The sequence below is a fragment of the Callionymus lyra genome, chromosome 2 (genome assembly GCF_982586985.1).
Source record: "Callionymus lyra chromosome 2, fCalLyr1.hap1.1, whole genome shotgun sequence".
NCBI classification, from domain to species: domain Eukaryota; kingdom Metazoa; phylum Chordata; class Actinopteri; order Syngnathiformes; family Callionymidae; genus Callionymus; species Callionymus lyra.
In genome coordinates, this window is record NC_141819.1 from 25792575 (window position 1) to 25806403 (window position 13829).

Here is a 13829-nt window from a genome sequence, read left to right on the forward strand (position 1 = left end):
CCTCCCTATTGGACGTGCACACCCTCACAGGAAGGCATTGTAAAAAAGGTGCCAGAACCACCTCTACTGACTCCTTTTGGCAGGTGTCCGAGCTCCTCACCCTCTTCATCTCCAAGAACGACACGAGCCAGCTGTCTTAGGTGACATATTTTGGCCCCTAAAATTAGATCAGTCGTTTGATCAAATCAAGAAATAATTGTAGCGTACAAAAAAAAAGATAATTACCCTGTGGAATCCCATTAACATGACATATTTTTGCAAAGAGTCTGAAGTCTTGAGATTATTGTGAAGCCATGAATACACCAACTGTAGCTGAATCTTAATCCCAACAAGGGATTTGTTTTCTATTATTCCTGCTGTTTTTCCCATCTTAAAAAAAAAACCAAATCCATTAGTATTTAAGAGGTTACATGGGGAGCATGAATTAACAAAAACGCCTCCATAATGTTGCTTGTTTTAATATAACAAATGGAGCAGAGCTACAAAGGTTGGATGCTGCTTCCAAACTGTAAGATTTTTTTTCTGTAACCATCATTTTGTCCGGTTCACTTTTTACTTTCTAAACGGTTAGTGTCAGTGGTGAGATACTGAGGAAAATGCTGTTTGTGTGGCAGGTTTGTTCATGCGTGTTTTTCCTTTTAATGACAGTGGCGAGCAGATGCAACACGATACGCTCAGAGTGAGAAGGGGTCGGCTGTAATACTACCTACGAGCTTCAACATCCTGGACACTCAAGAATGATGGAAGACTGATCACTTTCGCTGAATAAAGATACTCTAGCAGTTTGTTATCAGTTACAGTTTGTCAGTTTAATTACCTGACTCAGAGCTGTAAGTCAAAGAACAGAAATCAGAGCTGTAAGTCAAAGGCACAATTACTGCACTTGTACAATGAGAGCTAATACAGAACATACATTGTCATAATCTGTCGAATATCTCTCGTAAACTGAAACTGTGCTTCATAGTAAGTTATTGAGTATCTGAGAGAAAAGAACAAAGGAAAACACAGACTGGATTCTCAGCTGCTTTTAGATGTAGATAGAGTATGGTTATTGTTCTTCCTAGTGGTTTATCTATGTAAACCTGGTATAATTAATCTATATTACTTTTTGTAATCTCAAAACTAAGCAGCACTGATGTATAAATCGAAAACTCAACACAAACACAGAGTAGCTCCTATTATGGAAGATCTATATAGGGTGAGGAAAGTCACACTTCAGAGACAAGTTTCACGGATACGAATTTGACAGTTGACACTTCACATCATTTAAAAAAAAAAAACTTGAAAAGGTCTTACCTGCAGGATCTTGCACCTGTCCGAGTCACAGTCGATGTCCTCGCAGGGGTGAAACATCCCCAGCGTTACACAGTTCAGCAGGATCACCAGCATGGATGCTCGCTCGAACCACGTGCACGAATAGGGTTAAGGAAAAATGACAAACAGTTTGTGCAGCATCATCACATTTGCCTGTTAAACCTTCTCCAGTGACCTCATTACGCTATTGAAACACGGAAATATAAACACAGCAACCGCACATCTACAAAACTGCTTTTTTAATTAATCATCACTTTGAAAGTTGAAACGAGGCAACCAGGAATCCCAACCGCACCTGTAGCTGCAGTGCTTAGTTGCAGACATTACAAGAACCATCCTACTAAACTATCTGCTCGCGAGGAGTTTAACAGCTGTTTGGATGCTGCTGAGACTCTTAAAGAAACCATGTTGGAAAATGAAGGTTAGAAAGTGGTGAAAGAAGGAGAGTAAAACCAAGTCTAAGATCCAAGTTCCCATACTTGGATCCAAGTACACCTGAAAACCAGCACCAGCTGGGAGCAGTGGTTAGTCCCACAGCCTGGTTTGATTCTGGTTAAAACCAACTCTTGGAATTGTTGCATTCTTTGTCCACAGTTTTATCGTTTCACCCGTGCTTGCCAGGGATTTCTCTGGGGACTCCAGTAAGCTGCCACAATCCAAAATGTACAGAGGTTTATTGATGATTATTAACTCTTAATAGGGGTGTGTTTGTGGATGATTGCTGTTGATCTTTATGTGCACCTTGTAAAGGTCGGTCGCCTGCCTCTCTCCCAAAAATATGGGATAGGCTTCAACTCTCTGAGGCCTCAATAGGGAGAAAAAAAGGCTGAATTAACGGATGAATAAATATGCATCACGTTAACGTCATTTGTCCGTCAACAAATGGTGTTTAAAGCCTGGTACATTATTTTCGACTAATTCGAGGCAGCAAAGAAAGATAAAGGTATCACTGATATGATGAGCATGTGACATTCAGTGTCGAGCAAGAGTGCTGACAAGTTGATGTGTGCTCATGTGGTCAGGCAAAATGCCAGCCTGAATTACAGCGCACCAATCAGCCGACTACACGTGAGAAAGACACTGATATGAACATCACACAAGCACACACATGTGCATTATGGATCACTGCGGCAACCTCGGTCAGCTAAATCAACTCTGGTTTACCGTGTTAGACAGCAAAGGCTGTTCGTCATCCGAGCATGTGTGTATGTGTGTTAAACGGGTGATGCGAGAAAGGAAACTGTGCTCACGCAAGCTGTGAGGACGAATGACCCGTCACTGTTTTATTGCATCAGCTACCAGTAGCTCATTCACACCGCTGACCCGTACACCCGCTCGCTCAGAGAATCATTTGTCAATGAGTAGAAGGGCAACAGTGAGAATTCAGTTACGATTTTTATGTTTCTATATATAAACATATAACATATGTGGTAAAAGACAATCATCGGCCCGTGAAGTTTTATAATATAATAATAATATAATATATTTTATAATGCAAAAGTATATTATTGCAGAAATCGGTGGTAAGAAAAATGCGATAAAATAAAAAAGTTTAAAATGGTTTGGAAAAGAGTGCTACACAGACACAGGTGCACTTCTAGAACTCTTCATTTAAAAACGTATACCTCTCTGACCAACAGTTTCTGGGCTGGTCGCCCAGGGACAGTTACGTAATAGAGTACCATTAAAACAATGACTAGAGAGTTTTACTTTGAGTTCAAAGTTAAAACAATCATTAATTAAAATGACAATGTCAATATTACATAGTGTCGCTTTAATAAACATAATATCATGTAACATATTTAGTCATGTTCTGTACGTATTATTTTATTTTAATTCAATTTTTAGGTATTTTTCATCCATTTTATTTGCTATTCATGTCTGCATTTTGCATTTTACTTTAATAAACAGTGATTCATTTTGATGATATGGCTTTTTCTCTGTGGCTTAAGTGTCTTTTACCATATCCCTATTTCTCCTGTGGATTGAACGATATCAGTTGAGTGGTCGGATATTCTCATGAATTATACGTCAAAATACATAATTAATTGCGTTCGCAAAAGCCTTGCAGCTCACAATTTAAATGTATTGATACCTTAAAATGCTAATGACTAAATTTAATATTTTCTAATTTATGGATGACTACATTTTGGTCGAAGGCAGACGAGTAGTATGAAGGTATATTGATGTTTTAAAGTGGGTCCATTTTGGACAAGTGAAGAGCTGAGACGAGTAAAGTGAGCACCATTTGCTACTTTAAAATTAACAAAAAAAATTGTCTATAATTAAATATTTCTGAAAATAATTCCAACCCTTAGGGTGAGTAGAAAATGATTGAATTTTGAGTTTTGTGAAGCATCCCTTTAAAAAGACTGTGGCTTCAAGAGACACCGGACGACAATCTGATCCACCACGCTGCTTGTCATACACTATTGAATCAGGGTCGTGAATAATAGATGTAAGCTGAAGGGAATTGGAGAAGGCGACCACAAGGAATCTCAGCAGAATGACACAGCTAATGACGGCTGCATCTGGAAGCAGGCTTATGTCACACACTGGAGGATGCACAGAAGTGGTTGTGAGTCCAAAGGGAAGTAATTAAAAAGATCAGTCAGTATGGAAAATGGGATCATTAAACAGGAACAAAAAAAAACTACTTGTGGATGTACTTTAAGTGTGATGCCATTGAAAGTTTCAAACTGTTGTTGACACTCTGCATCGGCAAAACCTTGCAATAAAGATCTGAGGAAGTGTCATTAAAAGCAATGAGCATCGTGGGGGATCTTAAGCGCCATTAATATCTTCTTTAAAACTGACAATAATCTCTCTCTAACCTCTAAAATGTCACCAAAAAACATAAGTTTGACCAACAACTGCTAACGTAAACAATACAAAAAGTGTGTGCACTACCAAAATTGAACTGGTGGAACACGCATTTTTAACTTTTTCAATAATCCCACCTGAATTGAGGATAAATTAAAATAATCAGTCCCTAGGATAATTGATAGAAGGCTGAACAAAAGGAAAAAACAATTTTTTTACACCAATACCTCTATATATACAGTATATATCAGTAGTTATATTGATTGTTGGTGTCTGAAAAAAAAAGTTTTGTTTTAAAATAAGTTTTCTCTGACATAAGCCTTTGACTATGGACACATAAAGACGTTAGTTTTGGTCAAGTTTAACTAAAATAAGCCTGAGAACTGATCAAATGTTTGGGGAAATGGTAGTAATACAGTAATTTGTTTTCTTCCTCTTATCCGGGTATAAAGTACTATATAAAGAAAAAAGTATCCCTGATATTTCATTGCATATTCAACTCCGAGTTGTTGAAAATCTAAAACCAAATTAGCTGCATTCTCATTTCAAAAAAATATTCTCAGAGTTAAGAATTTAGTTAAAATAAGAAATGCCAATATCAAATTGATCATTTCTGCACTCAGACATCTGAAAAAAGAAAAAAAACATAGAAACAATTCTTTAAGTTAGATCTAAAGCTGTTGAGTTGAACTGATAAAAAAAAAAAAGATGAGAAATGGGTGAAATAAAACCCTAAATCCAAACTGAAGGAGAAAAAAAAACAGATCTTGATAGAGAAAAGGCAAAATAAATACGCATTATCTGACTAATTTAATCAATAACGCTTCGAGTCTTGCCTTCGTCCTCATCTCCCGTCTCTCTCCAGCTGGCGTGCTATAATTAAACAATAAAGTGATAGAGTTTGCATTGTTCTGCCTCCGGAGCGAACATAGATAAAGAGTGACAACCCACACAAGCACACACACTCTCGCACACATATACCTTCATGGTGTCAGCATATAAACAAGCAGCGACGCCCACAGGGATGTATTCAATTAGAGCGAAAACACACAGAGATGGGCTCCATCGAGATGCCAACACACACACACACCCGCACAATAAGTGCATATAACCAGCCCCGGCTAATCAGTGGCACAAAATAAGTTTCACATTCCTTTTCTAAGTTGTTGTATCCTTTGTTCTTCCTCACACACGTGTTTAAGCACCTTTGTTCCTGCCTAATGATAGGAGGGCAAACCGCCAACCTCACGTCCCCCCTTGCCTTCCTTCATTAGAATGCTGATTCTCACTCAATCTGCCTGGTAATGAACCAAAAACTGGGCGCAACAACCCAAAAAACAAAGCCACTGAAAATCCACATTTGTTTAGAAGATGAAAGAAGACAGTCCTAACAGTTTCAAGTGGATGAACATAGTTTTCCTTTTATTGTCCTTTTTTTTTTAATGAGCGCTAAGAATCTTCAACAATGAAAATGCAGCGCATGCAGTCCGATAATCAATTCAGACCAAAAATATTCTTCCCTGTGCAGCATCCATAGCTGCTTTGATTCAATTCTCTGCCCCCAAATGTTTCTTTGTTTATGGGGAACTGTTAAACATACATTTATGAAGTAGTTGGTTGGAGTAGTAAATAAAATCTCATCAGGAAGAAGTCCGGATTTCAACTTTTTGGGAGATTATTCAGTAGACTTTGAGAAAGATTACATACCACAATGATGAATGATAAGTTGGAAGTTGCTTTACTTACTGTTACAATCTCACTAAAAGCATATCATGGATTGTCAAAGCCATATTTGATCCGATCAATGTCAATGATTTGTATTTTCTTTGTTAGGGAGGAGCAACGTGCTGTATCTAGACATTCAATAATATCATTATACCAATCATAGTTTTCCCAAAGATGATCACTGAGTTGATGAATTCATTATGGATCTGAGAAATTAATTAACCAATTACTTTGTTTATTCCTTCTACTGTAATAGTACAGAGTTTTTTTTCATTGCTAGGTTGGGAATTGTTGTTTCTTCTTTAAAAAAAAATTTGATAATATAAGACTAATTTGTTTCAACACTTATGTTCTATCCTCCATCTGTATCTGTATCATTATCTTAATGCTCATTTTTTTTTTTTTTTTTTTTTGTTTTTCTTTTTTGTAATTCCCATTATGCTGCTTTTGAATTTTATCTAACAGGACTGGTATATTTTATAACATCAACACAAGAGAAAACCTTTAAAAAACTAAATAAAACTAAAAGATTTTACTCATCATCCCAGAAGAAGTCGATCGGCACCTCAAACAGTATCTACAAAGACACACTCTTTCATTTACATCATTGGCCATATAAGATATCGCTGTGGTAGCTAGACCCCGGTAAAAAAGGTGTCACATGTCATTCAAGAAAAACCCATACTCCTTACGATGCAAATTCACAAAACCATTTAAACTAGTGGACATTTAATGAACTGCATCTTACATATTCTCTTCAATTTTTAAAACCGGATGTTGCCCCTTTGTTGACATAATCAAATTGTAGTTCATCTAGTTGATGTAGCTCTTACTCTAGATGGGGAACACTTGACAAAGCCAAGCCAGAGTAAGTGTATTCAAGAAGGGGAAAAGTGATTGCTGGAGGAAGATTGATCTCCAAACTGTCCAGGGAAGAAGTCCATCAATCCTTCTTTTCACCTCCTTCACTATTCCCCAGGATTTGTTTTCCCTCGCCTTCCAGGTTTCTGCCAGCAATGTCTTACTCAAGCTCTTTTCTGGATAACACTGACAAAATAAAAAAGTTTGCGGGGAAGCGGAATGCTGACACTTTTCTTAAGTAGGGAAGAAGGCCGAGAAACAGGCCGGATGTTCATGAAAAATTAAGGTTGACGGATGCTTCTTGTTTAATAATGTGCAATTTGTGATTGAACAAACACGCGTCTATCGATGCTGTGCGCTTTCCCAGCTCACAACAACACTGTCAGCAGGTTTAATCAATGCAAGAAATCAGTGTGTGAATAAGGCCGACACATTAAAGCCAAGCACGTTAGCCGGTGTTGGGAAAATCCTGGTGGCGGAATTGCTGACAGGGCTTATCATGAGTCTGAGTCAGGAGCCGGGGAGTTATTAGGTGGAGGGGAATAGCGGCGTCCTGGTGTGTGTATCAGCAAGTGCCATGTAAGGCTTGGACGCCAAACAGACGGAGGGTGAAATGGAACGACACTGTGAAAGTGGCGTGAAAGTAAATGCGACAGAAAATGACATTTTCCAAGAGAGATATTGACATTTGGAGAAGTTGACTAAATACATAAGCTTCAATTAAACGGAACAGCTTTCACCGCTGCTGCATTTCAACCACTTTGAATTTTATAAAAGTCACCGTTATTAAGCCTGGCAGAATGATAGAAAACCTAAACTGAAACCTGGCAAAACACTTTCAAAATATGTCAGAAATGAACTATACTAGTAAACATTGGCATTATATGTGACTATATCTCCATCTTAATTCATTAAAAATAAATAAAATCTGTCAATTTCGAAGACCAATATACAAGCAATACATTCTGTTGAGCTCATATTAGCCCTTTATATGACTACATACATCAATTGCCAGATAGACCTCATCTGCACAATAATAGGACAGCAAATTATACAAATATAAAAGAAATCAAGATAATTACTGGCATGAAAGTTATTTAAAATATTTTTCTTATTAACTTATGTTCAAGTATTTTCTCATAAACATAAATCACTCAAACCCATGTAGATATAAGTGTTGTCTCTCGACTTCCTCTAGCATCAGTTGCTAGTTCAACTTCTTCTGACTTTATTATGAGAAGGAAAAAAAGACAAGCAAGAATGAAAAACAAACAAACAAAACAATGTCAGGAAAGTGAAGACTCACATCAAATATGTGTCAACACAGCATCATTGGAAAGTTTTGTATTTTTGCACTGGCTAGTATTCGCCCACTAGTAAAAACATTGGAGTTAAAAAGACCACAAAATAAAACACAAATAGAAAGAAAAGAAAAGAATAAAAGAGTAATGAGCTGAAAGGGATTCACTTCGGAAAATATATCCATGAATCTAAAATAGTCGGTAAAATGTCAATGTAATCAATAAATTACAGTTATTTTTCAATAAAACCCAATTGAATATAAGCCGCACCAACTAAACGATAAACCTTCACGCATATTTCTTATTTAAACCATAACCCTTAAAAAAGTCCACCACAAGAGTTACTGTACAGTTAGTTCATTTCTTGTTTCAGGTCTTTTTTAAGTTAAGTCTTTACACTGATGTCTGCAATGTCGAGCGATCATCGATTCATTAATGCCAAGCTTAATGCAGCATCTCCATGTCCTTCTTCGATACTCAGATCCATACCTTTCAACTTAAAACTGCATCATAATCATCTCAAAAATGTTGCGTCTTCTTGTTTAACAGCAGTTGGCGTCCAGCTTTTGGTGCATTACTGCTTAGAAAAAACATGGCTTTCCTTAACGCATTATCTCTTCCACTCATCTGTCTCACTAGAGCGCCTCCTGGAGGCCTATTAACCAGAAAGTTATTTATTTATTTTAAATAAAAGGTGCAGAGTTCAAAGTAGCAGTTCATAGCCGGGTAATTACGCTTATTATAACATACATTTCCTCAACAAAAAAAGTTAACTTTCCAATGAAAAATGGTGATCGAACCAGCAATAAATAACAATGCTGCTTCACTGGTTAAACTGTGCAGGTTTCTGGCCAAGTGAAGCGATTGTGTCACACCGTAAATAAGTCCATTCACCGTTTTCCCTTCATGGAAGAATGTTACTCTTCGTGCCAAACTTATGCAATGCACCAAAAATAAAGTAGCAAACTAGATCAATGCAGGAGAAGTTTCCGTCTTACCCTCACACATTCAGACACGTCTCTCATCAGCCAGGAAACACCCCTGTATCTTCCCACTGCGGTCTGTGAGTTGCTTAGCAACGCAGCCTTCATTGGGAAGTATTCTGAAGTCACATCTCTGTTGCTGTAACCGAGGCGAAAGGGGCAGAGTTGCTGCAGAGCCAAACTTTAGGCTTTAGATCAACTCTTCCTTCAGTCACAGCATCAAATCACAGACAGAAACGCTAACAATTCAACTTTGTGGTCGTGGTGGAAAAATAATGTTTCATCAGTTGTGGCACATACCAAGAATGACCAGCAGGAGGGTTCAAATATGTCTTAGACGTCTTTGTGATGTATGAGAAAAGGCGACATTTCCCCCTGCAGTCAGCAAGAGCATATACTGGCCATTGAAAAATCTATAAGATATAAATGCTTGCAATTGAGTTTAATGAAGCATGTGCTCTGAAAAAACACCCCCCCCCCCGACAACAACAAAAGAAACATTTGCACTCACTTCAGACTGTCAAATAAGCATCTCTGCAAAAGCCCAAACTGCCGCTTGGAAGCGATTGTGGGAAAATCTCTACAAATCAGTGTAATAGTCGTCCCCGACACGCTGCATAAGTGTTCACACCCCAGAGCTGACGGAGAAGAACTGTGTGAGCAGAAAAGATGTGAAAAGATGGTAATAACATTATCAGCATTAGGCATTTAGCCGTCTTTGGCTGTGGAACTATATGAAGAGGATGATTATCGTCGACTCTGTTTGGAGATGCCTTGTTTTGACCTCAATCTCAAAGACTTTATAAAAACAAATATGCAATCATCAGCGTCAGCAAACAAATCTGGAGTTTAAAAGATAATATATGCCAACACAATGTGACACCTGTGAACATGAACCAAGAAATGTCATGTTTGGAAAACACTTTTATTTACACATGCATGTTTGTTAGTTTTTTTGTTTTTTTTAAATCTTTTTCCAGTTAAGACTCAATATAATAAGATTCAGTAAATGATTGATTCAGTTAAATGATTGATGAAAGCATCTTAGGCAGTAGTGAGCAATGCAATATTAACAATTATCTGTACAAGAAGAGCTGGACGACAGCTCAGAAGACAAATGTATCTATTTTACTATCTATTTTCTTTAACCCTCATCATCTCTGTGGATCAAATCATTATGAGTAATGGGTTTCATTGAGAGGTAAGCCGTCACATTTAACAAAGATACGGCTTTAGTTGACAAAAATCACACGGTGGGATGTTATTCTGAGTTTATTATGTATAAACAGAGACTATTATACCATAAATTAAAGAATAATCAATTATTAATTTATTTTTTAAATTCAATTTAACAATCAAAAGAGTCTAGCTCACCATTATTATTATTATCATAATTAACCCAATAAAATATAATTCCTTTCTTCCAAAACTGAAAACAGGCAGTAGTATTGTTCCCAGAACGCACCTTCTAGTATTCTATACTAAAGAGAATCTTTAAATTATTTGTGGCTCCAGATGGTAACTTGAAATCCCCCAAAAATGCAAGAATTCCCTCCTTGTTCTATTGTTAATATTTCCTTAAGTTTGAGGGTTATTTTGCTTAGTTTAACAAGAACATTTTTTTATTTATTTATTGCAGCTTCAGTCTCATGTAATCCTCATCATTTTGGTTGAGAAAGTGAGAAACTTATGACGTTTGCAACAAGCGAAAAAGGTTTTATTTTTCCAGGTTTGTAGCCACAGTGTTTATAGTAGTTGGGACAAGCGGTTAAAGAAAGTATGTCTCTAGTGTCCTATAACTGGAGTGGCTTTTGCTCTTTATTTCCCTTGCTGTGGCTGTGGTCTGGGTTGTTTTCTTGGTTAGAAAAAACCACCTGCTTTTACAATTCATGATCTTCATCTAAAACAGTGTGGATATTTTACACCTGTGCTTAGTTAACTTGGTACTTTTCATAAAGAGGAAAATAATGGGGTTTTTCTATGGATTCTCTTTAAAAAAGAAAATCAGTATTCAATATGTGTTCTTTTTATAGAGAAAATCTAGTATTTCCATAGCGAGTGTCTCATTAAAGCAGAAAAAAAGTTTGCAGATGAGGAAATGACAGTAGACAAAATATGTTATATTTTAAATGACTTTTTTAGGTTGAACTAATTTACTTTTTTCAAATTTTAATATGTTTGAAAACTTGCTCACAAACAAAGAGTAATAGCGATTCAAAATAAATCATTTGATATTTCTCAAATTGATGTATTACATCTATAATAATCTCTGCTGGTTTGCAATACATCGCTTCTGGAAATAGTAAGTAAAGTCAGGGAAAAGGGTAAAGCAAGGCCTAAGGTCGAGGAATATTCAATTTCCTTTCTGCACTCGTCAATTAATCATCATCCGGTTTGATCTCCCTCGCTCCCTTTCACATTCTTGAGCATCATTCCTTTCACATAAGTTCTACAAGCCTTCACTTCATCCATCATAATCAGTGTGAAATAAAACATAAAAGTAAAAAAAAAATGCAGTAACAGTGCCAGAGGAGATCAAGATAAATATCAGGTCAAAAACATTAAATAAAAAAGATTAATAATCCCGGGTTAAAGAGAGGTCACTTTCCAAAAAAAAAATGAAGTGAGGACTTGAAAAATGTCATTTCCTATCAATTAATTTACTATGTCGTTTTATCCCTTAAGAGAGTTGAACCCGGAGTAAACCCACGCAACACAGGGAGCACAAGGTTACAGGTTAGCTTCACTCCCGACCTAGAAACGAATCGGTAACCTTCCTGCTGCTGCTGAGAGGCGATCACGCTAACCACTGCACCACCGTGCACTGAGACCTGAAAAAATGAAGGAAGAAAAACCAATATAAAAAAAAATGCAACAGCGTGCCAGAATCAGCAAGCTTATCGGAAGTGGTCTTTATCAGGGCAGCTCATCTGGCACCAGAAGACCATTAACTGTATGAAAGTAGATGGAGTCACGCTACTGTAATCTACACATGAAAGATATGGTGCACATTCATGACTAGAAATATTTAGCCCCAGATGCTTATTAGCAATCAGGGTCCTAAACCGGCAAATAAATACCTCAGTGTGCAAATATGCTTCAGTCTGATCGAGACAAATCTGAAGGAACATAGATCGCTGCTTCCTTCACTTTTGACCTCTTTTCCGTCGGGTCACAGAGTTGAAGCAGCAGCGATGACATCTTCCTTTTCCCACCGACAAGCTCCTTCTGGGAAATCAGGGAGTCGCCCACGTACAGGTAACGCTTGTAGAACAAGCAGGAAGCAAATGAACCAGCACCTTACTAAATGTTGCTTTTCTTCACAAATATGCTTTGATCTCATACACTGTGAGAACAAGCATTAGATTTTGTTGAAAACATAGCAAAGAACACGGCTTGAACAAATGTTTTCTAGTTGCACGTCAATGGATCCATGTGTGGGAATCTGTATATTCAAAATGTGTTTGCAATCTTGTTGAAAGTGTAAATAGTATCTCTATCTTTGAATGCAAGTTACTGATACAACCTAAATGCAAACGTTCAATGTCACAGGCAGGGCATGGATTGTACTGTATTATAGAAGAAAATAAAAGTATATTCCTTGAGATGTTGTTTACAAATTCCCAGAGATTTTTAGTGGCAATATTTCTTTGTGAAAACTATAGAGAATTAGAATTGTATACACAACGTCAAAAGAAAGAGAACTGTTTATTTTCCCTAGAAGATTTATTGGGGTTCTCCTGAATATCTAGAATATTTCCTCTTCACTGAACTTATTAAATATGTGTTGAATTTAAAAGTCAATTTTTCTATATATATATATATATATATATATATATATATATATGTATACATATATAAAACCATGACAATAATATACTCATTTTGTTATTATAAAGAAATGTTTCGTACTAATAATGAAACTTCACTCAAGGATTGATAAGATGTCTAAGACAACTTTAAACATTTCGATGACCCAGAATCCATCTCTCCTCATGCACATTATCTGCCGCCTGTCAGGCTTGTTTCGGGTGAAAGACTAGATGTTAATCAAACACCACTCGGACAGCAGTTCTTTATTCAAGCCGACTTTATCTGGACTGCTTCTCCGATCAGATCGTTTGTGGTTCTGACAGAAAATGGAACAAAGTGCTCTCCTTCCTCCCGATGCACTCCTTTTGAGAAAAGTTCTAAATCATGAACAGAAGCTGGCGGGTTGCTCTCTGGTGAAGTAATGCGTACCCTGAGAGGACACCATGACGGTTTGGCTTCAGGAACTCAAGGAATTCAAATCATAAGAAACAAAATCTCATCAAAGATTCAGTGCTACACCTCAACCAACGCAGTCTCGGTCTGAACTGAACAAACAAAATTGCTGCTACGAACGACCACTAAGGGTTTTATTGAGAAGGAAGGCTGTTACTTTCCTTATGGCTTATACATATAAAGCTCATTTCATTGGCCTTTAAGATGATATTGGATTGGAACACCGTAGTGATTTACTTTTTTTTTAGAGTACTCCACACATCTCCAAACGTCCAAGCATAAATGTGACTTATTTCCTTCCGAGGAAGGTAAAAATCTTTCCTCAAAATGGATCAGTGACTTATTTTTATGTAGCCTTTAGCAAAAGTGAAGGCTGTTTTAATGTCTATGGTTTCAATACTTGAACGTATCGATTTAGCAGTTATTAATTAAGTTGGATTCCGTCAATATTGTGCCAATTTTACAGATATTTTTGGGCAGATGTGAATCGAGCTGACAAAACACTCCCTCAATCAGAGTCTAGTTAAGTATTGAAAGGTTGTTGTATGATATATAG

General features: G+C 37.0%; 1 protein-coding gene across 13 annotated transcripts in view; it reads right to left on the reverse strand.

The window, feature by feature from the left end:
- Positions 1–13829, reverse strand: part of cacna1g (calcium channel, voltage-dependent, T type, alpha 1G subunit) — a 192043-nt gene that overhangs the window by 124742 nt on the left and 53472 nt on the right. For all 13 annotated transcript variants that reach the window (XM_087784348.1, XM_087784342.1, XM_087784346.1 and 10 more), the window contains exon 3: positions 1297–1408. In XM_087784348.1, coding sequence (XP_087640474.1) covers positions 1297–1408 — 112 coding nt within the window. The remainder of the gene's footprint in view (positions 1–1296; positions 1409–13829) is intronic.